Here is a 22,777-nt window from a genome sequence, read left to right on the forward strand (position 1 = left end):
ATTTTACCATACTTCCATTTCATTCTCAATCAAAGTTTTGCTTTTCTGTGTCTCTGCACTGTAATCAAGGCTTTTTAGAGTGGCATTTACCGTCTAATGTGCAGCATCCGTCAGGTGCAGGGGTCTGTAGGTAGGGAAGAGGAGGGCTGCTGCTGTCTGAGTCATCATCATCCTCCAGCTCCTCCGTGTCGTTGGATGAGTGTCCGTTCATCAGATCGTGGCCTGGTGGCTCTCCACATTGGACATCAGCTTTTGGCTTCACATCTGAAGAGCATTTTAAAACAGTTATTTATCTCAGCAGCAGAAGAAAGTTTATGTGACACAGGTTGGGTGTTGAGACTTTTGAAATGAAATGATATGATCAAGCTGTGCATCCTTGAGCTTACTCCACAGGAAATCAAAGCTTTGACACATAATTCCTGGTAATACATAAAGTGCCACCATGATAATATCAATATGTATTGTTTCCTGCCTACCTTCCATGTTACCAGGAAAAGGTTCGGGGTCCAGGTAGAGCTGCGTGAAGATGGGCTGTGGGTCTCCACTGCTGGAGCGCAGTGATGCCTCAATGGAGTTATGAAGAGCCTCTTCAAATCGAGCAGACTTCAGCTGCCCGGCGTATGAATTCCCCATTTTCTGAGAGAACAAAAAGGAAAGAGAAGAAAGATGAGACGGGAAGTACAGCCATGGTGCTTTTATCTCAAGTCAGTGAATAATAACAAGAGCATACTCAAAATTAAGGAGCAGGTGTCTCACACAGATTCAGTCATGTTTCACACACTCTTGTGTCTATGGGAGCACTTCAAGCACAAGAGAAGAAATGAATGAGGCTTTTTGGGTTTTGAGCTGGATGTTAGGATTCCTTTCAGAGCAGATGTTTGACTGACGGGATTTTACAATAATTAGAAAAATATGCAATATGAACTTTCAGTATTCATTTTTGCAAAGACGATAAAGTGCAAAAGAGAAATGTTTTTTAGCCTGTTAAATGAAACAAATTGAAACTAAATGATGCCTACTCATGATCTACAAAATCCAATCATCTGTACAAAGAGGAAACAGCTATTTATACATTTTTTGACTGACAAAAGACAGCAGGATGATTATTATTATTATCATTTTCAGAAAGCCACTGTGGCGTATTGCATTCACCCTAATTTGAAAAAAAAAACCCATCCTGTTTTACGACATAACTATCTCAAAACACAGGATTTTTACATTTGTTTTTTTAATACACAATCAATATTTCACAATATTGATTTTTGATTTTCCTGTTTTTATGAGATATTATCTTGTAAAAACAGGAAATTATTTATTTGTTTTAGAATTCCTTGTTTTTATGAGATACTGTCTCATCAAAAACAGGAATCTAAAAAAGTAAAGGAATTCCTGAAAATCTTTAATCGTTATCTCGATAAAGAAACTTGAAACATGTAACTTTTAAAACACATTAAAAAGCCCACCTTATCTGTATTGACCTTGCAACTCGGATTAATCATGAAGCAGTCATGCAGCGGAGTGTCAGAGGAAATCCTGTTCTCACGTGATAGTATTTTATAAAAACAGGAAATTCTAAAATAAATAAATTCCTGTTTTTATGAGATGGTTATGTCATAAAAAAAGGAGGATTTCTTTTTCAAGTGAATGCAATACGCCACTGTAGAAAGCACTCCTTAGTCATGTTCAGGTCAAAACTAGCGAAGACGTACCCTGATGTCCACAAGGGGCGCTAAAGTCACCACAACCAAAGTCTTACAGGAGCTTTAAAGCTTGTACATTTTAACAATTCAAGATATTTAGATTCACGCAGAGAAAAATAAATAGTTTTGTCTACAATTATTTTGTTATCTGTAGTCAGAAACTTATGCAGTGACAAGGATGATGTTGTTGCAGTTTTGCAGCCCCGATAAGAACGAGCTTTGCCAGATTACAAATTCTAGTTTAGCCAGCGTTGCTGCAAATAATATCACGTCTTTTAATTTACAAAAATACAAGAAACAGGAAAACCCAGAAAGTCTGTAGTGAATAGACCATCTTGATTTTTTGGGGCTGATGAACAACACAACTCATAATTGGCTGAGCTTATTTGATGAGGAGGCTTCAATTTTTTTCCATTATATTTACTAAACTGCAAATCTACCGATAAAGATCATAATTTTTTGTATAACCCACTTTGAAATTAATAATCTGGTCTTTCTGAAATTATTATATCTGCTGCATGTGTTTGTCTGATCTGTCCTTCATTTAGGAGCAGAACCTCACAGAGCAAACACACTCAAAGTTATTGGCTTTTGCCCAAATTTTTCGCCTCTTTCTCCTTCTGTCTGTCATGTCACTCTGCCTGCTCTGCCCCATGTGCCCCTCCACCCCTGTGTCCACTCAGGGACATCTGCCGGGGTCGGCTGTGTGGGCCAGAAGATGGCTGGCCAGCTCTCTTGTGGCAGGTGGCAGCTGGACAGAGGGCTTAGCGTGTAGTCTCAAAGAAGAGACAGAGGGGAAGGAATAAAGAAACAAAAAGAGAAAGAAAAAAGGACAGAAGGAGGAAAAAGAGTGAACAGAGAGAGCTCCAGAAGGGGTGAAAAGCCAAACTCAGCTACATTGTGGTGTCCACACACACACACACACACACACACACACACACACACACACACACACACACACACACACACACACACTCACAGTTTGTCATAACATTTCACTTTGTCTGTTTCCAAAACTAAACTTTTTCAACTTTGTGGAGTGCAAAGTTGAGAGAGTAAATAAAGGGAGTTTTGGCTGCTGTCCTCTTTGGCTTGAATGCTTCGATGTTTGTCCTTGGACGACATTTGACCGAAGCAGAAGACGAGGGTGAGTCATCAGTACTGAAGGCCTGGTGTGAACCCTGAGCTGTTTGGGAAGAGCTCAAACTCCTCAGTCAAGTCTGACAAAGATTTCACTCAGCTGCTGAAGCCCTGACACAACAACATGTGTGTGTTTTATTCCCAGCTTTGAAATTGGCCGGTTGTGTAACTGACCTAAACTTGACCTTCTCAGAGTTTAGTCATGAGTCAAAGAAGCTCACACTTGTCTTGCAAACTGAGCCTAAGGGATGCTACAAAAACAAGTTTTTACATTTCGCTTGACTGCAGGGTCTCTGTGTTGATTACATACAGATAGATGCTGTTTTTGCAGGCAGCATATTTGACAGGTAATTTCCATACTTGATAAATTTCACAGATATTTTTCTCAAGTCATTGGTTTGATATTTTTAAAGAAAATTGTGGGAAATAATTGAATGATATCAATCCAAATCCACAAAGTTGGATCTTTTTTAGACACTTTTAATGCAGCAAATACAGTTTTAATTCTAAAATAAAAGCTAATAACCACTCAACTCTGACTTGAAACACATCCCTTTAACAAAAACATTTTTACAGCACTAATACAGATGCTTACTTATCTTTATTATTTGCATACCTGGACAAGGGTATGTTGTAAAACATTGCCACCCTCTGTGTGTGTGTTTGAATCAGTCTCTATTTCTTATCTGTTTTTTTATTTATTTTTATACAAAAAATTCAAGCCTGGTTCTTAGTTGTCTGAAAGTTTTCATGTATATTTTTCTACAATGACATTTAAGAATTAAAAAAATGAGGATATCCAATTTTCTACCGTTTATTTAAAAAAAACAGCACTCTTGATTTAGAAACCAGAATTGGAGCAATAAAAAAGTGTATTTCATGTAAATAATTGATGAGCATTTCAGCCCTTAAATTCACAGAAATGTACAAAATATAAATCTATGATCTTTATGGAAACGGTCAATCTGAAAACATGCTTCCCATTTAATTGATGAACTGAAAAGTGGCTGTAAGAACCAGATAAAGAACATATATAATTTAAAAAAAATCCATGATCTGTATGTTAGTTGTCATGTTTGATTTGAACCAAACACTGAATGTGTCAGACACTGGATCAATATTCACCAGATACACTGTGTCATCTGGTCACACACACAAACCTTCAACCTTTCGTTTTGTCAATAATGAGCCAGGTGGGAATCAAGTCAGGTTTGCAGATCTCATTTTGTCCAGACCCCATGTTTACCTAACAACCTTCCTGAGGAGGAATCTGAGCAGCCCAGACAAAAGACAAGCTTAACAGTGCCTGACTGTGCTGTCACAGAGATAAGGAGCTTAACAGAATGAAGCTACAGTATTTCTTGCCTAACTAATGGAGGACGAGTAACAAAGATAGAGATGGTTAAAAAAAGGGAGGGAGAAAAGATGAGTGCCTGGGGGTGTTTTTAAGTAGCTGCTGCCTGTTCGATTGTGAAGTCAAAGAAGGCTCCGGAGGCTTCTTTGGCTGGCTGACCCTGAAGCCTCAGTGGACAGATTTGTCATTAACCTCGCACAAGCCAGAGGTGAATACAGAGACTGACCTTTTATCCCTGCATGACTTAAAACAAAGCGTGACCGTGGAAGGGGTCGCCTAAATGGTGTTTCTGGGGTGTGACTCAGATGGTTGCTAAGGTCAGATGCAGCGGTGAGAAGGGAAGGGAAGGTATTTCAGGTGAGTCAGCAGCTGTGGTCGCTTGATGGATGGCTACACATAATGAGCAGAGTAGAGGCGGTTTAATGTTCAAAGACTAATGGCTTTAAGGGAGTTCATGTTGCTGAGTGGGGACACTAAATCTGCCTCTCAGCCTCTCAGATGGTCAGTCAAGGCCACTCCTTAGCTCTTCTTGGGTGGCATCAACAGTTTGCATGAATGTGACCTCGAGGTCACCACAAGGGAGTCACATCGACCATCAGAGAAAATATGACATCATAGGTACTCAAAAAGAGCAGAATTTCTAAAGGATTTAATCAAAATATGACTTACGTTGTTGGATTGTTCCCAAGTGTGAAGGGACTTGTTCACCTCTGCTACATGCTGGATTTCTATCACTCAGTAGAAACTTCCGACTGAGACATCTCACTCAGTGTCTCCTGTCCTGAGGGAAGCAGAGGGAGCTCACATTAGTGACAAAGTTAATGATACAGTGAAACATATGCTCAACATTTCAGCCCAGTAGTTAGAGTTATATATTCTTCTTTGTGCGTGTTTTTAGTTCTGTTAATCCCAAACCCTTAAAAACAACCCTTAATCCAAATCGGCCAATTTTAAAGCTCCTATGAGGAATCTTCACCAAATCTTAGAATAGAGTGAAATTAACACTAAAGCCTCTACATAATCTGAAAAAAGTAAATAAGCCATAAATCACCAAGTTTGATCATTTTTGTAATGTTATTTTAGATATCTGAAAATTCTGCAGGAGGGTAGGTGTCAGAGTGAACACCTACACAAAGCTGAAACACTCGTTTTTATATTAAAAAAATCACATAAGCATGAGATTTTTATGTTCAAAAATATTTGTGTACAAGACAGATCAGCAAAGAAATAAAAAGAATCGCTTTGTATATTTTGGCGCCTCTTCTGGACAAAGCAGTACTTGCTATTTCTTTGCTGGTTGAGAGTGAGACCTCAGAACTCAAAAAAAAGGTTTTGTTTCTGATTCTTTTTCCAGGAATAATTTCCTTCAAAGACAAAGCAACGACAAAGACAAATGCTTATCATCAAATCACTTAAAGATTGTGGAATGCCCTCAAAATTTCAAGAATGTATTTAAACAATGGTAAAACACATACTGAATAAAAGCAGCAAAACTTTGTTACTGTACAAGTTAAAGTCAAGGATTAAAAAACAAAAACAAGAAACAGTATCCTGATTTCCCTGAACAGACTGATGTGTCACATAATAAAAATCTTTAGTTGAAAATGTGCAGAAAAGTTAATTCAGAGTGCTGTCAATGACTCCGGCCGACACCTTCTCCCCGACAGCAATTGAAGCTGACTTTACAGAAAAAAAACAACCTTTTTTGCTGGTGAGCTTGTTCACTTTTGGCTTATACAGAACTACTGATATGAGTTTCAGACAGTATCACAACCATATAAAACCTCCCCACAGGAGCTTTAATTTAATTTAATTTCATTTAAATTAATATAGCACATTTAAAGCTGCATTTTTTTTTGCTTTTTATAACTAAAATCACACTTTTGAAATTATTTCAAGCTCAAGATGGTTTTATCAAAATAAAACACAACATTAGGATTTAAAAAAAAAAAAAAAGAGCCAAATCTGAATTTTACAACTAGTGTGTCATGACAGATATCAATGGCACAAAGAACACACCCATTCATCAAATCTAATGGCTGCACTTACGAGCACTCAAACATTAAGGGTGCCACAAACATGACATATGTACCAGTTACTCTGAGGCTAAAAAGGCGATATGTGACACCGCACGCCTGAGGCTATGTTCATAGAACACAATTGGGTGTTTTAGTTTGGTGCTGCGCTCAGGACACACAGTCACTCCTCTTTGAATGGATCTGCCCGTTACTTTGACCCTTTGGCAAAGTATTGTTTAGCCACTCAGGCCCCTGATACAACATAAACACAATCTTCTGACTGTGAGGTGCTGGGGGAGGCCTCTGGGGTCCAAGTCCTTTAAACAGCAAGTGTACACAAGCTGGTTCAACTGTTCAACTTGCATTTACTGACCTCTGTGGAGCTCATTTTGTGAATGATTAGCCCGCTTGATACAACTGATGAAAAGTAAAGGGTTAGAAATATCAATATATCAAGTAGAAATGTGCACCTTAACCTCTCACAGACTTCACTATTCAGGCCAAAGCAGCATAACACGAGTTCACTCTTCATCTCAGAGGGATGTGAAACTAAACTACTGCTTTCACACTGCTAATTACTCAGGGAGTGCAGGCTTCAAATATTTTGATGCCTATCTTCCCGAGAAGGACAGACGACACAGAAGGAGACGCAGATGGCTGTTGAGATGAAGCTGAAGGAGCCGTAAATCTAGACACCAACATGAGCGCGGCCTGAGGTGCTTCATAAGGTCCTGTTTTTCCCGTAATGACGTTTAAAGGGAGCTTCAGGCTGACATGCCGGAGCCGCTCTGGATTCAAGGCAATGTTTGAGGCATGCACATTTTTTGCATGCTCTTTGTAATGCAAGTGCAAATGCATGTGCATGCACACACACACACACGCCCGGCAAAAGAATTTAAAAAGTTATTTCAGATAAAGGCTGTGCATTCATTAGCATAAAGAGGGATTTCTTTTCTTACAGTAAAAACAGGTTAAACCCTGATGACACCAGAGAAAAAAAAATGTATGTTGAGCTGTTGCTCACTAAGATAATCTCACAATCAATCATGAAATTTCTATCTTTGTGTTAAGACATAAACTTATTTATTTGAAAATCTTAGAAAAGTGGCAAGAAAAATGTCTAATTGGATGTGAGGAAGGATCAGTTTGATATCTTAAATTTGATTAATTCGTAATACAAGTCAGATTTTGTTTGTTTTCAAAATATTTATTTCCCAAACAAATTATTACAGTATCCGTAAGACTATTTGCTTTCTAATGGATCTTTTGATTCCTCAACTCTGTAAATACATTACAATGTTTAAAATAGAGAGACAGCAGCAGGATTAAACTTTTCCATCCCTTAACCCAGTTTGATAATTTCTGAGTCAGCATCTTTAAACATTGTAGTACGACTAAACCCCTCTATCTTCTTTAATATTGTTTAATAATTAATACTACATGCAAATTCCTGAGACTGTCAATGTAAATGAGTGAAGCACTCTTGCTAGGTTGCTTTAAATTGAGCAAATTAAAAGCAAAAAGTAACTTGATCAAAAATTAACCTTTAACCAACTCCTTGATTTTTAATTTCTTTACAGGTTTTTAATTAAGATCTTAAAATAAAGCAGATCAAATGTTAATGAAATTTTGATAAATATCTCAACTGTTTTCACCTCATTGTTATGCTCTGCTACTTAAGGTCCACACCAGCAGTTAAAATGCAAAATGAGCTCAGCACACTCTTAGCATTAAAAAGCAGTGGTGAAGAGATAAACATAAGAGCAAAGGGGGATGGGGTTGGAGATGAAGAGGTAAAAAAGGACTAACATCTCTCCATGTTGACTAAATTAGGTGCTAAAAGTCCATCTAATTAATGCTACATAAGAGACACATGTGACTAATGGTAAGAAAAAGCCTCTCTTATACCTTCCATGGCTGCTCTGTTCCTGCATGAACTCTTAAAATCCCAATGAAATGCAGTAAATCCAGAAGATGTAGGCAGGTTTTTCTCAAATACACTCCATGATGGATAGTAAATCCTCCAGGAAAGGATATCCAGGCAGCGTATGGAGTTTCACTCTCCTCTGGTATGTCTCAGGTCACCTTTGTCATGATAGAATGAAATGGGAATCCCACTCTTCCCCTCAGTACAGCACAAACCCTCCCTCCCTCTCGGTTGCTCCTCTATCTCACTTGCATGCAAACAAACACATACACATTTTGACCCCTCCCCCTAGACCTAGTGCCCTCCTCTGTCCTGTGCCATTTGCCAAGGAGGGAGGGAATCCACTGGGGGCTCATTCATCTTGGCCCTGCTGACCCCCTGCGGTGACAGATGCTCTTGGAGGCCTGCAGAGCTGAAGGGAAGAGGAGGGGGGGCAAAAAAGAATCCCCTTGCATGACCCTAATGCCTCGTGAGCCCCCGGCGCCCTGCCACGCGTGACCCCCAGCACGCCAAGGCGTCCGCTGTGGGCACAAAGTCAGGTGGAAGTTTGTCCAGAGGTGCGGTCAGGGGTCTTTAAATCCAACTCTCACTCTCATGCTCGAGCCCAGTTTTTTTTATTGGGGGTCAATTCAGGGAGACAGGAGAATCCCGGTTCAGCAAAAACTGGGGAGAAGAATGTCGGGTCAGCTTGAGCATTTTGTCTCGGTAGCCTTGCCTGGGATTGACCCCACCACACTGAGCTTTTACTCCGGCTGTAAATACCAGGGGCTCATCTGGTCAAAATAAATAAACGGAGATGCACCGCAAATCAACAGGAGCAGGCAGATGTTGAGGATTTATATGTGATGAGTGATCAAAGATAGCAATTAATCATATATTATTACATAAAATGTACAGCTGAACAGATGGCTTTCTCATTTACAGGATACCAGATCTAGAGTTATGTTCTGTTAGCTACACTATCTTTTCAATTCACTTTTCCAGACAATTAAAAAAAAAAACTCTTCTTCTCTGCAACTTTATAAATTATTAACCATCAAAATAAGTCAATTTGATTTAAAATCCTTATTTTAGTTTTGACACACAACTCCTGACTTCAGAAGGTAAACACAACCAGCTGTCACACTGCCAAATCTAACTGTACTCTCAGGACTATGGACTTTATGTTTCTGACACTAAGTCCTTACGGTTAATTCATAATCCACTGTGTCCTTACATTACCCAATGTAAATCCATTATACAACCTCTCAAGGCTTCTGTTTCTGCCCCGCTAAATAGTGTCATGCCAGGTCTGCAAGAATTTCTCAGGCAAATAAAAAGTCTTGGTAAACTCACATCTACTCGAGAGAAGGGAAAACTCATCCAGGATTTACCATGACACAGCATTTTCTAGCTCTTTCTGACTAATTATTGTGTTTGATAAAATTAATATACTTTTTTGAGAATTAAAATAAAGAAAAAGCCATTCACAATGTCTGTTTTTTTTAAATAAGAAACACAATTTTTTATCCCATATATTAAAGTAATTGATGGTTTAAATAAACTTTTTCTCTTAAATTGTCCTCTTCTTGTTTCCTTGCTTTGCTGAGCCGTGTGACCGATGTTCCAGTTCATTACCACAGACACAGTCAACAGTTGTTTTAATCAAGTCGTGTGCAGCTCTTCTCACCTCCTCTCCAATGGTTATATTAGGGTTATATTAGTGTGAAAGCTGCTGTAAACCACCAAGGCAGCCAATCAGGGCCTCCATTAGTCCTCACCCTGCTCTCATGCACTCATTTCTCTCCATCAGCCACATTTGTCCAAACATTGGGCTTGAGTTTGACTGTGAAATGTGTCCAGCCAGTGCTGATTTGGACCACACATGGGATATTTTAGAGATCAAGAAAAGCAGAAATTCAGATTTAAGATAAAACTTAAAGTTAGAGAAATATTTAAAGTGTGCTATCAGGTGTAGCAAAGGTGAAACTTTTAATGATTCATCTGCATTTAACAACAAGTTCAACTGGGGGAAAAGAACTGTCAGAGTGATTTATCTCTCAGCCCCTGACTTTGACATGGCTTGCCTTAAATAGCCCATTTAAAATGGAGATAATGAGTAAACCCTGCATTTTCTTTAGCCTCAAAAGACACTGTGCAAAAAAACAAAGGAGTGTGGATTGAATGCTTTCCCACCCCCCAAACCCATCCTTCACCGCTGCATTGAGCTCCTGTTAAAGTCCCTGACAAAGGGGAAGTTTCCCTGCCGCCGCCACCTGAGGAAAGATGGGTCATGTGACCAGCTGTGAGGGGGGGCCTTCTGGGAGATCTTGGGCTCTGGGATCTAAAATGTAAAGAGGAGAGGGGATCTTCCTCTCTTTGGATTCCCAGAGGAGTGACGCAGCTTTGCTTTGGCTGACTCAGCAGCTGCCAGATACGGGGGTTGTTTGGAGTGACCTACTAACCCAATCTTTCACATAAGGACGGTATTAATTGGCTAAGAAAACATCAGCTTCAGGCTTACACAGTGGGGAAAATAAGATGGTAAAAACAACAAATCAGAAATGAGAGATGAGTATCAGGTGGGCAGGAAGTACAGTAACCAAAGGTGCTAAATGACACGTCTGACTCTTATAATAAGAAAACAACATAGCAGCTCAACTGTCAGAAAACAAAACAAGAAAACAACCTGCCACCATGTGAAAATTCCCGTGACGCAATTCGCTTTTCTCTCCACGTCATGCGAGTTACCTGACGCCAAGGGTGTGGAAAATCACGCTGCTGTTTGGCAGTCCAAGGCTCTAATTTCCTTATAAAAAGCCCCACAAGCTTCTCCAGAAAAAAAAACCTTCCCCCGCGCCTGGTGACTACCTGCTGGGCCCTGAAGTGCAAATCTATCCTAGTGAGGATAGCAGATGAGCTGAGGTCATTCATGGCTTTCCAGTGGTCCACAAACAAAGGCCAACATTCCAGCTGAATGCCACTGCTGAAGTTTGCAGCGACACCGAGAAAGAGATGGAGAAGGAGAGCAAGCAGGGCTAAGTGGAGATAATAGCCTGAAGCTCTGTGTGTGTGTGTGTGTGTGTGTGTGTGTGTGTGTGTGTGTGTGTGTGTGTGTGTGTGTGTGTGTGTGTGTGTGTGTGTGTGTGTGTGTGTGTGTGTGTTCTGTGGGATTATCTCAGGAACTATAAAGTGGGGTGAACCAGGGTTTAAGGCCTGGTGTGACCAGAGGGATCGGGGGCAGGGTCCCTGGTCTGAGGAGGGGTGGACAAAAGGAGCATTTGGGCAGATGAAGAAGTCATCATCATTAAGCCACTGGAAGTTTACTGTCCAGTTATAAAAGTCATTTCAAAATGCGGGGCGAGGGGCTGCGTGTGAAAGAGTGGCAGGGATGGGAAGGCCTTCGAGGGGCTGACGAACTGTAGCACTAATTCATTAGGGGACAAGCTGGCTTTGTGTTGACACCAGGTTGATTGGAGCGGTGACCTTGCCACACACTCTGGCCTGGCGGATGAGTTTAAGGGCAAGGCGGTTAACCTTAAACTAAATCTGAGCCACAATGGCCGGCATCGTTTTTATGGCACTGGCCTTACCAAAGCAAAACTGATGCAGCACAAAAACAGAAACAAGGATTCAAAGTAGTAAAACCACCGATTGAACTATAGATAACAAAACACAGGCAAGTACACCAAAAATCAAACTGACAATTTTTTTTAATTAAGCTATTTAACTACATTAATTGTACAAATTAGAATTACTTTTATTTAGAGAGGGTTGAACTGGTCACAAAACACGTTAAAATTATTAAAGAAGACGACAAAAGGTTATTTCGATATCATCATTTCCAATATGTGTCAACACCGCCACAAGGTTGATGCAAAAAGTGCTGCTTTACACACACCACTGGATAAGAAAGGCTGAGGATGAGCAAAGATGGATCTACTGCATACATCGTGTACCTAGCAATGATTTCTAATTGAAGTTTCTATAAATTATTAAAACATTTCTGACAAGTCTTTTTTGTTTTTGTTTAAGCCCTTATCCAGTTTCTAGGCCGTCAAATCAACCAAACTCCCTGGACTAACATCAAAGCAGAGTAGCTCAATGCTAAAACTTTTGTTGCTGATACTGTTGTGGATCAGACTGTGATTGTGTTTACAGATCACACCATACAGGGAAGGATAACAATACATCTACAAAGTAGTGGCAACTAGTTCCAAATTTACCATTAACTGTTGAAAATCTTTGTCTTTCTACTTTGTGGAAGTTGAGTCACCAGATGCTGTAAATAAATTTATTTGTCATTAACTGCTTTAACTTTGGGCTTTTCTGGTAAACTATCTGCACAACTGCTGCTTAATATTTTAGCTGTAGCTATACCAACAAACCATTACAATCCTTGACATCTATAAGATGATTAAAAAAAAAAAAAAATCTCACCAAATTTATCATGCTGATTTTTATGGAAAACATGTATAGCACAAAGAAGAAGGGAGTTTTAAACTCTATATTTTAATAGCTGTAAAGTAAGTTTGAAAAACTACTCAGTGGAAATCAAACAGATCATTTTTCCAAATATCAAAAATAAGTGTCAAAGAACTCGTAACAAACCCAGATACATGGCATCTTTTAAAAGAAATGGAAGATAGCTAAGTGAAAAACATTCAAATTGAACCATGACTCAACAAAAATGCCGAATGATTGATATCACTGGCGGTAAGCACATCGATCATTTTTCACAGTTATTATCCCCAACAGAAATAAGTGAATGAAAGTGAAGGACGAGTGACAGTTTACAACGCTGTTCATGACTGTGTAATAAAAGGGAAGGCCTGTCAGTGAACCCAATCTGCATTTTACAACTCTGCCGGGTTGAACGCCAGTTCACCCAAGACTGAACAACAGGGAGAGACACAGGACCCTAATACATTTATGGACTTATTCAGGGACGCCATATTGAATAAGACAACAATGAGTTCTATTTCATACAGTAAAGCTGTCACTCACTGTGGTCAAACAGCGGTCAATGGTAAAGGGCAAGAGGAGGGAAACTTAAAGCGTGAGAACAGTTTTATGTGGTGAGCAGACGTTTACGCAGGATTTAAATTTTCATCCTCTGAACTTAGAAAAAAAAAAGTTCTCAACTCTTTCCCTTACTTCTGTCTATAAATAATAAAACGAACTTTTTTCACCTTCTGTGATCACTTATCACAAGCCAATGTAGTCCTCGCCTGGATTTGATCACTCACAGACTGATCCATCACCATCATTACAGCTTCATTTAACATCTGGTCCACACCTCATGGCTCATCCCAGAGCAGATCTTTGATGCTGCTTGACCAGGCCTTGTCCTGGCCGTAAACTGTTGTTTAGACAGCCCTATTTGTTATGAGGTGTAAAAGGAGAGGCATGGATCACGTTGAGAGGGCCAACACTATCAAAACATTGGCTCTTATCAGATGACAGAGAGAGCAAAAGGGGGTCAGATTCTGTTTCCAGGAGATGGCTTGAGCTGCACTTCACCCTGCCTCCACAACACAGGACGGTCAAACTGAGGGGCTGGGGGAGTGATACTCGAGAGGGGTTTCAGATCTTTAGAGTACTTTACACCAGTTTTTCTTTTTTGTAATCTCTGCTAAAAATCTTCCACTTTGCTCTTAGTGCTTAAGATCAAATATCCAGGTTTTTCATCAGCTTATCAATACTTTCAATTTTGTAGTTTACTAGAATTTGTCATAAGAACTGCTTTAGTTCCTTCAATGAAACAAAACATAGTGAATCCTATCTGAGGTCACACCAGTGACTTTTACCTAAACTTTACGTAAAAAAAAAACAATCACGATTAATTCATCAAATAAATTGAACAATTAATCAATAATGTGAGAACAATCCTTGGGTGCATTTATTCATCTTTTGTTTGTGTTCAAATATCTGAACTCAAAAGTAACCCAATTGTTGAATCAAAGAAAGAGATATTGAGACATAAAGGACAGGCATCCCACTCAGAGTTAAGCCGAAGTCCTGTCTAAAAAGTTCACACAGCCGACACACTAACTCAATTTAGCCATGCAGGAGAGCTGAGCACTCATGGAGAGGACAGAAGAAAGAGTCCTGTTGTGTTTATCAGGCATCCAGAGAGACCAACTTTTTTACAATAGGGAACCTCTCCTTTCTTTTCCTTCTGAAAAAAGTCTCAGCCAACTTGAATCCGTTTGAGTGACAGCGTGACAAAGGGGCTTCTTAATGTCCTGACGAAGGACCCTCCTCCCCTTTCCCTTGAAACTTCCTTACCGGGCGATCAGCTGTATCCATCATGCCTCTCTTCCTGACCCCAGGCGGCATTGCTGCATCAGCAGCACCCAACCCCCGTCACCCCCCTCACACCCCTGCCACATCCCCTCCATTAAACCCCCACCCTCCCGATTAATAAGCACCAGGTTGCCGTCGGTGATGGGACCCACACTTAAATCCCATCAGTCCTTCTTACTGCGGCAAGAGCCACGGCATCAGCAGGACTCTTTTTGTCTTAACAGGACAATGGAGACACAGCCATCCTTTGTTGAGGGTTTGACCCCACACACAAACCTTGCTGAGGAGAAAAAGTGACAGTAAAGCTATTCAGGCTCGCTGTGTATCATCCCGCACTGATCGGTCTGAGAGATGAGATACTTTACTGACGGGTAGATGTGACATGGAAGACAATGCTGATTAGACAGTGTGCCGTACCAGGCAGAAATGAAGGATGATCAGACACTCAGGGATATCATTACCTCTGCCTGGGAGGTTGTGTTTTTGGGAGAGTTTGTCTGTGAACAATATAACTCAAAAAGTAAGGAACGGATCTTGATAAAATTTTTCTGGAAATGTTCAAAATGGGATAAGGAAGAAGTGATTAAGTTTTGGAAGTGATCCTGATCACTGTCTGGGTCCAGGACATTTTTAAAGGATTCTTTAGAATTGTGAGACAGGGCCATTTTCAACATATGTGTATATAAATCCACGGTAACTCCCCATAAATAGTTGGATTGCTTTGCAAAACATTACAAGACAAGGTCACGATAATTTCTGGCAGATGTAAGAGTATGGTTCAGATCCTGGTTATTTCTGGATACTAAGATCTGGAATATGAAATATGTTCTGTGTCATCATAACTTTCAACACTTTCAGGTAACAAATTATCGTAAAAACCTGCAACTAACTCCAAATTGTAGCAGACAGTCTTTTGGAAGGGAGTATAATATTAAAGTAGGACTAAAGTGTTGTGTGACAATCACAAAATGCTTGGAGGAGGTCTGTGCTCTCTGAGTATGTTTCTAGTTTTTGAATAAATCTGAGTGAAAGATGTTGATATACTGTATGTTCATCGTTTTTCTTGTGCTTTGTCTCTTTAAAAAGGATACTGGGCTTAAAAACAGTATTTTATACATCTATTTTAGAATGAGTAGCCCTCTCCTTGAGATACTCTCACATCTTGTGTCTTATATGCTGATGATGAGATAAGGAAGGATATCTTGAATGGTTTACAGCTTTTTTATATCATTGTGCATTGTTAAATCTGTTTTCTCTCAGTATCTGGGCATGACCTGCATTCATCATTTTACCACACATCTATTCATATTTTTTCCAGTTGTAAAACAGATAAAGACAATCTTTACATGCAAATAAAAGTCTTTGTTGCTGACATTTTCCAGTGCCCCGGCTGCTAATGTGAACACAGAGGGAATGAAAAGAGAAAGACAGAGAATGACCTCCCCTGCCACAGAGGAACGTTGAGTCCTCGCAGCACACACAGGACTAGGTCTTGGTGACCGTAGCCTTGGACAATCTGTGACAGCCTATATGGAAAAAAAAAAAAAGACTTCCGCGAGTGACAGCTCTCTCCCCCACAAAGCCTGGCAGCATCGACACACACGCTGACCTTGTGTTTCATTATGAAGCGCGAGGGACAGTGAGAGGATGGATGTCCTCCTTGAGCTGCTGTTTGTGCATTTATGTGTTTTTACGTTCATGTGCTAACACGTTTGCTGTGATGATGTCAGACATCAGCCTTAATGTTTCCACTAGCACACAATCCTCCATTAAAGGCAACACTGCAGGATGTCTCCTCGCTGTGTAACTTTGGAGCTTCAATGAGAAAATATCACCAAACACATCACACACCCTAAAACAGTTGCTAAGAGAGGACGGTGAGGGTGTGTATCTTTCCTTTCAAAGACAACATAATTTCATTGGACTCCAGTTGGTCATGATCTGATTCAGGGACGAGTCACCAAAAAACAGAATGATTCAATCTAGCGGTTCAGTCCAATGTAAACTGATGTCAGATTAAAGTAATTTTCTAACATAACATGTTTCCATAATTCTTTAAGAGACAAAAAGGCCAATATTTCAAAAAAATCTAAATTTAAGGGCTGAAACCCAAAAATCGGTGATGAGTGGATCTCCAATATGAGCTGGATAAATGAGGATCTGAACTTGTACATACTGCACGTTGCTATCAGGGTTGACGGTAAAACAAGCTTGAAATTGAAAAAAACTGCTGAGCTACTACTGTTGTCTTCCTTAGTGCTATTTTAGCTCTGTCTATCAAAAACGCACGAAGCTACTGGCGCTGATGATGCAGTACATGCACATGGTTGTAATAAAGGAAGCAGAGCATAGAAGTGAGTTGAATAGATCTGTCCTATGTATTGGCTCTGTACCACCAATCCTATCCAACTTTTTGAGTCTGTACTGTACTGATACCCGCTAACAGGGTTGGATCAGTAAAACCCAAATGATAAATATTGAGGGGGTTCCACGATTATATTATCTTTACCAAAAAGGCCTTGCCACCTCATTCACCCAGTTATCCTCACTTTCTTCTATAATGCGTCCTCCATGGTGTCATCCCCTCTAAAGCTGCACGCAGACATGGTGCAGAGCTTGTGAGCAGAAACAACCGTAACAAAGTGGTGTCAATACACCGGTCACATTGCATTGTAAAAAAAAATGTGTCTAAGATTTCTCAAAATATAGAAATCTAGAGTGTTTGTTGTAAGAGCCACATAAGATAACATTAGTAATTGAATAAGCCAAGTATGTCTTATTATGCAGTTTCTTCCAAAGATCTCTTAGTTCCTCCGTAAAGCAAAAAGCTTTAGGTGTTGTGTTTGTTTCTTGACCTTAATTGTACTAAGCTAAGAGTTCAAAATCAAGAACTGGATTGAATTGAATTACTTTTTGTATTGAAAGGGCCCGACCAGCAAACTAAGCTAGCATTAGTCTCACGAATGGTGAAGGGGACTCTAAGAAGGTGAAAACTAAGGACGATATCCAGGACATTAGGGCTAGGGCGATAAGCTTTTCTCCCAGTTTGATTCTTTTACAATTTTTGGGGCCAGACCATGTGAAAAAGTTGAATGATGATGATGATATCTACAGACTATATCAGGAGCCATGTTTTCCCATCAAATGTGAGCCAGTCTTTAGGATTTACTCAGATTTGACATCTCAACTTTTTCAAACCCAGCTTATAAACAAAGACTGGAAGAACTTCGGTTTGAAAATAAAGAATCATTTTGAACAAAAATTTACAATTTAAAATTGTTAAACAAAAAAAAATCCTGATACTTCAGTACATCATTTTTTTCTCCTACCCCTAGATGACAAGTAGCCAGGCCTTGGTAAAGGATGAATAAATTTAAAAAACAAGATTGATTGGTTCATTGTGTTTTTTAATTAACACACAACTTCACCATCGGAGCACTGTTTTCAAAGTTAAGATCACTGACTCTTTTGGATTGGTGACTCTTGACTGTCTTAGAGATTTGACTATGCAGGTAATTGTTTTCATAAACACATATTTCACAATGTAGGATTAACACCAACATAGTTATGTAACAAGGGCTTCTGAAATGTTTACTTCATGACACAATTAAAGCAATAAAACAAAGGTGGGGATGTGTGTCAACTGCCATGTTAATCAATAAACAGATTCCTGCTGTGATGACTCATTCAAACGATGTTTTGCTCTGTGTATGAGATCAGGAACCCAAAGTGAATGCTGAAACAGTAAAAATGAACTGAAAGCCCCTCGGCCTGGTGAACTATGACCCTGCCTGTGGCACAGCACACACTGTACTCTTTAAAAAGAACACGTTCTCTGCAAGCAGTCATTTCTGGACGCAGGTACTGTATCATTTCACTGGGGTTGGCATCTGTGCACTGGAGGGAGGGAGGGAGGACGGGGGTTCAGAAGAACACCCTGTGAGAACACACTGTTCCACAACAGGACTGTGCGAGACGGGATTCTTAGCTGGATGCTCTCCAGTATTCAGTGGCATGAATGAGGATATATCATCACTAAGTGCTGTTCACAGAGCTGCGCACACACTGTGCACTCCATGAACTCACGTTTATGTAACCGAGCTCACAAAAACACAAGAGGCTAGACTTAAAAAAAAAAAAGAAGAAGGAAGGAACACCAGGAGTTGGGACAAGCAATTTTTGCCACAGTTCCTCTGTGATGCAATGCAAAGGTTTTTAGCCTCACTTGTTTATTACAGCTGGAAATAAAATAGTGAGGCTGAAATTCCTCCTTCACCTTGACATGCGAACAACAATTCCCCTGCAAACACATACATCCACAACATTTCTGGTGACCCTTTGGCTTTGTTCTGGACACGCTTCCTGACGAACGACTCAAGGGCATGTTAAGATAAGTTCCATTCATTTCTGTCAGTAAGCTATTTCAACTTTAATGTGAGGGTGGGAGAAGGACAACAAGACTGCAATGAAGGGACAATTGTGAGTTTCTTAACATCTTTCAATTTATGCCTTTGTTTGCACTGACATTAAAATACTGCCAGAATTCTGAATAGCTTTCAGAATGCAGCTGAAATGGTCAAATTGGGTGCATGGAGCCATCAACCAGGAGACCCAGCTGTGACAGAGAAAAACCTGCCCTGTATGAATCAGAGACAGTGAAAAGGATACAGGAAGCACCATCTACCGGAGTTGAGTTCCACTCATGCATAAATATAAGCACACACCAACACTTAGCACCCCTGTCCTCCCTTGCGACAAAAAGCAGGATGTTCAGGCCTGTCTTTTTGGCTGAGCTGACTGACTGGATGTCCAACCTTCCTGACTGTAAGACCATTCCATCAGTCACAAAAGGACTCATTCTTATCAGACTGCAAGGAAGAAAGGCATTCTTTCACTTGAGAAATTTCATCCTTACAACCTTTCCCTTTCTCCTTCAGCCCTGAGAGAGCCATAAACGTAGAGGCGTGAAAGAGACTGACACACAACGGCACAAATTCATGGTCAGACATGAAGCAATGAGAGGTATGCTGCAGAGAGAAGCTATAAATGTATGTTGAGATGAGCAGCAGCCTAATTTCTGCCCTAAGCTGTTGGAGCCATTTCTTTTTCTGTTTTTGCTCTAAACTAATGCTTTTATTATTAATATTTTTTTTTAATTCCTTAAAAGAGACAATTTTCCAGTGACAAAGTTAACCAATTTCAACACTATCTCATTTTGAGTGACTTTCCAACTCTGTTTTAAAGACTTCAAAAAAATAGCAGAGATGCACATTTCAGCAGATGGTATGAGAAATTCTGCAGTGATTTCTGCAGCTAAAAAAATGGACATGTTCACTCATAAAAAGGATTGCTAAAAGAATAATTTAAAGTCTAATTTTGATTTTAAACAGTGCTATAGGATGAATTAATTAATTTCTGAGGGGAAATTTGAGAGATAAACACAAGTCACATGATTGTTCTACTTCCTGCAGGTGAAACTAAGATATAACAGCTGATGGTGGCGATGGGCTTTGAGGAGGAAGCTCCACCCCCACCAGAGGGATCAATGCACATAAATGGAAGAGGTCACAGACCTTTGACATCTCCTTTCAGCTGGGGGAGGGGCAGAAGCCTCGGTGAGATTGGCTTTAATGATCCAATTGTCGACTGTGTCATGCACCTTCATACAGTACACGCAGTTTGTGTCACATTTTGTTCTGCACCCCCCTTTTCCTCCTCTTCCTCACACTGTAGTTTATTTCCCTTCACCATCCAATCACAAATATGATGTTTGAAGTGTCCTGTATCTCTCTCTCGCTGTCTGCATCCAGCTGCCTTGTTTCCCCCTTCATCACTCCCACATCTGTTTTAACCTTCCTTCCCATATCTTACCCTCCCTTTCCTCCCATACAGACCTTATCTGTGCTCTCCCCTCTCCTGTCTCTCTCTAGCTGCATTTTTGGAAAGGGATTTGGTTGCTTGAAAGGCTAATGCAGAAAAAAAAATTCTACAATACTTTTTTCCCCTTAGTATCATACAGACTGAACAGCAACAACATTTAAGTGACACACATATATAATCTCTGGTATCTGAATGGTTAAACAGTTCTTGAAATTTCTACAACCCTGACACGTCCATCACAGAGTTTGAGTATTTATTTCTATCCAGATGCTATCAGTGAGCACAGTGTTCCTGACCCTCAATAAAAAGGACAGGGTAAAAGTTTACAAGCAGCTACACAGAGCACACATAGTTCTGCAGCTTGGCACACAGATGCTCTTTGAATTCCCATGATTAATTGTTTACTGGATACTGCACAGTGCTTAATATCATAACAATCCTGTTCTAGCAAACAGCAACTAGTTGCTAAGACATTATAAGCACATGTAAGAAATTTTAACTGGTTATGTAACTGATTAAAAATAACAGTGGTAGCTCTAAAAGTAAATTTGTACATCAGAAAGATATTGAAAGTTTCTCTACAGTCATTTTTATGCCTCTGCTGTAAGACTGCAAAGGGAAGCGTGTAACAAGGCAATTTAATGGCACAAGGAAGAAAACCCCTGGTTTACTTTTTCAATGCCAATATTGATAAGGAGTAATAAATCTGACTGTAAAGGAGCAGCATGGGAATCTTTGTCTGAAAATCTTAATTTATATGTTTACAGGAAAAAAATAATAAGAGTTGTTAAAGTTACTACTTTGTCCACAGGGGGCACCAAAATCAACACAAACAGAAAACTCCTCACAGGAGCTTTAATCCAGAGGTGCTACATTTTATTTGCCCACAATGCCCCCTGCTACAAGCTTTAAAAAAGCTTTCTTGGAGTTACCCTTTTATGCATCAAGTTTCTAAAAAAGTATGAGCTGTACATATATATCTGTATATTTATGTAAAGGTATATCTGTAATTCACTTGTATTGTATGAATAAATCTAAACTAAACTAAACCAATGCCAGAACAACACTGCTAGACTGGTGACCCCATCCATCTCTCCAGATGGTTTAATGTTGCTTACAGCCTCATGCAAGCGCTCATAAAGTGAGCCAAAAATCTGAGAACAAAAACAAAAAGAGCCACACACAATAGCTTAACAGTTATAGTATTATCAGAAATTTAAAAAGACAGGAGGAAAAAATAGGAGTGGTTTTAATGTTTAAGATGTTACGACCACAAGGCATAAAATATCTAATAAACAGACGCAAAGGTGGCTCTGAGAGTTTTACTTAAGAATGTTAATCTTCAAAAACTGAAATCTAAGCAAGTGTTTTTTTGTATTATTTATATTTCAAACATCCTAGCGGCCTCAATATGAGCCATTTCCACTGACAAGTTTGGAAAAATGCCTTTAAGGACAAAAATAGGGCCTAAGTTGCTTTAAATGAGTGAAAAAAGAATCAACCAATGGGGTATGAAAGGATTCTTGTCAAGTCTCTTGACATGCAAATAATGTCTCAGCGAATTTTCCTTACTCCTTTGGCAGTTTATTTCACCATAAGCAATTCAGACCTCATTTTTTTCTTTTTGATATTTTGAATTCAGACATGTTTCTGGTCTTGTCAGTAGGTGTGTGGCTCATAATGGGTCTGGTGAGATGTTTTCACTTGGGAAAAGACATAAACACTTGCTTTAATTTCAGTTTAAGTAATGTAATTTAAATGGTCTGCAGAGGATGAACCGCTTTATTTACATATGTGTTGTAAACATGACTGTTTCCTGTGCTGTTACTTATGGTTTCATTCAGTTTTATTTGCATATTGCCATTCAAAATTTTACATCTTTTTTTGTGAGACTTCTACAAAAAAAAAGGTTTAAAATATTCTAAATTTGTTTTGGGGAGCATCTTGTGACCCTCACATCAGTTATTCACCACCCTTTGACCAAGATGTTGTAATTTTCCACTAAAAGTAGCCATTCTTTGTGCACCTGACAATAAAATATTTTAAATACAATTTCTACTAAAGATTATATTTATTTGACTAACTGTCAGATGCTGTTGCAGATTTCCAAAAGAGCAATTTTTACTCTTGTAGTGCTACTTTTGTAGTGCACCTCTCCCAAAACTAGTGTTTGAAATGTTCAGATTATGTGGCCTGTTTGAGTGACTCAATCCTCTCTTTGTGTCAACATAACAAGGCACCGGTGTACAACTTCAAAAAATGGCCGTGAATTTGCTCTGTCAGTTTGATGTCTAACAGCTTTTTGAGAGTTACCCATTTTGCAGCAGCCACCCACCCACATCAGGCCCCAAAAAGCATGAAACAATAGCTCTGATCTCTCAAGCTGGGGATGGTATTTTTCCCCTCTCTTTTCACCATCTGTACCCAGAATCAAATCTGTCCCATCACAGGGATGAGCCTCTGAAAGGAT

General features: G+C 39.6%; 1 protein-coding gene across 2 annotated transcripts in view; it reads right to left on the reverse strand.

Annotated features, from left to right (window-relative positions):
* Positions 1-22,777, reverse strand: part of greb1l (GREB1 like retinoic acid receptor coactivator) — a 47,523-nt gene that overhangs the window by 20,266 nt on the left and 4,480 nt on the right. The window contains exons 1-4 of one of the 2 annotated variants that reach the window (XM_074689338.1): positions 8,121-8,280; positions 4,864-4,975; positions 477-636; positions 91-264 (exon numbers count right to left, since the gene is read on the reverse strand). In XM_074689338.1, coding sequence (XP_074545439.1) covers positions 91-264; positions 477-633 — 331 coding nt within the window. In that variant the 5' untranslated portion in view covers positions 634-636; positions 4,864-4,975; positions 8,121-8,280. Of the gene's footprint in view, positions 1-90; positions 265-476; positions 637-4,863; positions 4,976-8,120; positions 8,281-22,777 lie in introns of those variants that run through there. The other variant, XM_074689337.1, reaches the window with a different exon arrangement.

This window comes from Halichoeres trimaculatus, unplaced genomic scaffold (assembly GCF_033239565.1).
Source record: "Halichoeres trimaculatus isolate MK-OKI-2021-1 unplaced genomic scaffold, fHalTri1.1 fHalTri1_scaffold_15, whole genome shotgun sequence".
Lineage (NCBI taxonomy): Eukaryota > Metazoa > Chordata > Actinopteri > Labriformes > Labridae > Halichoeres > Halichoeres trimaculatus.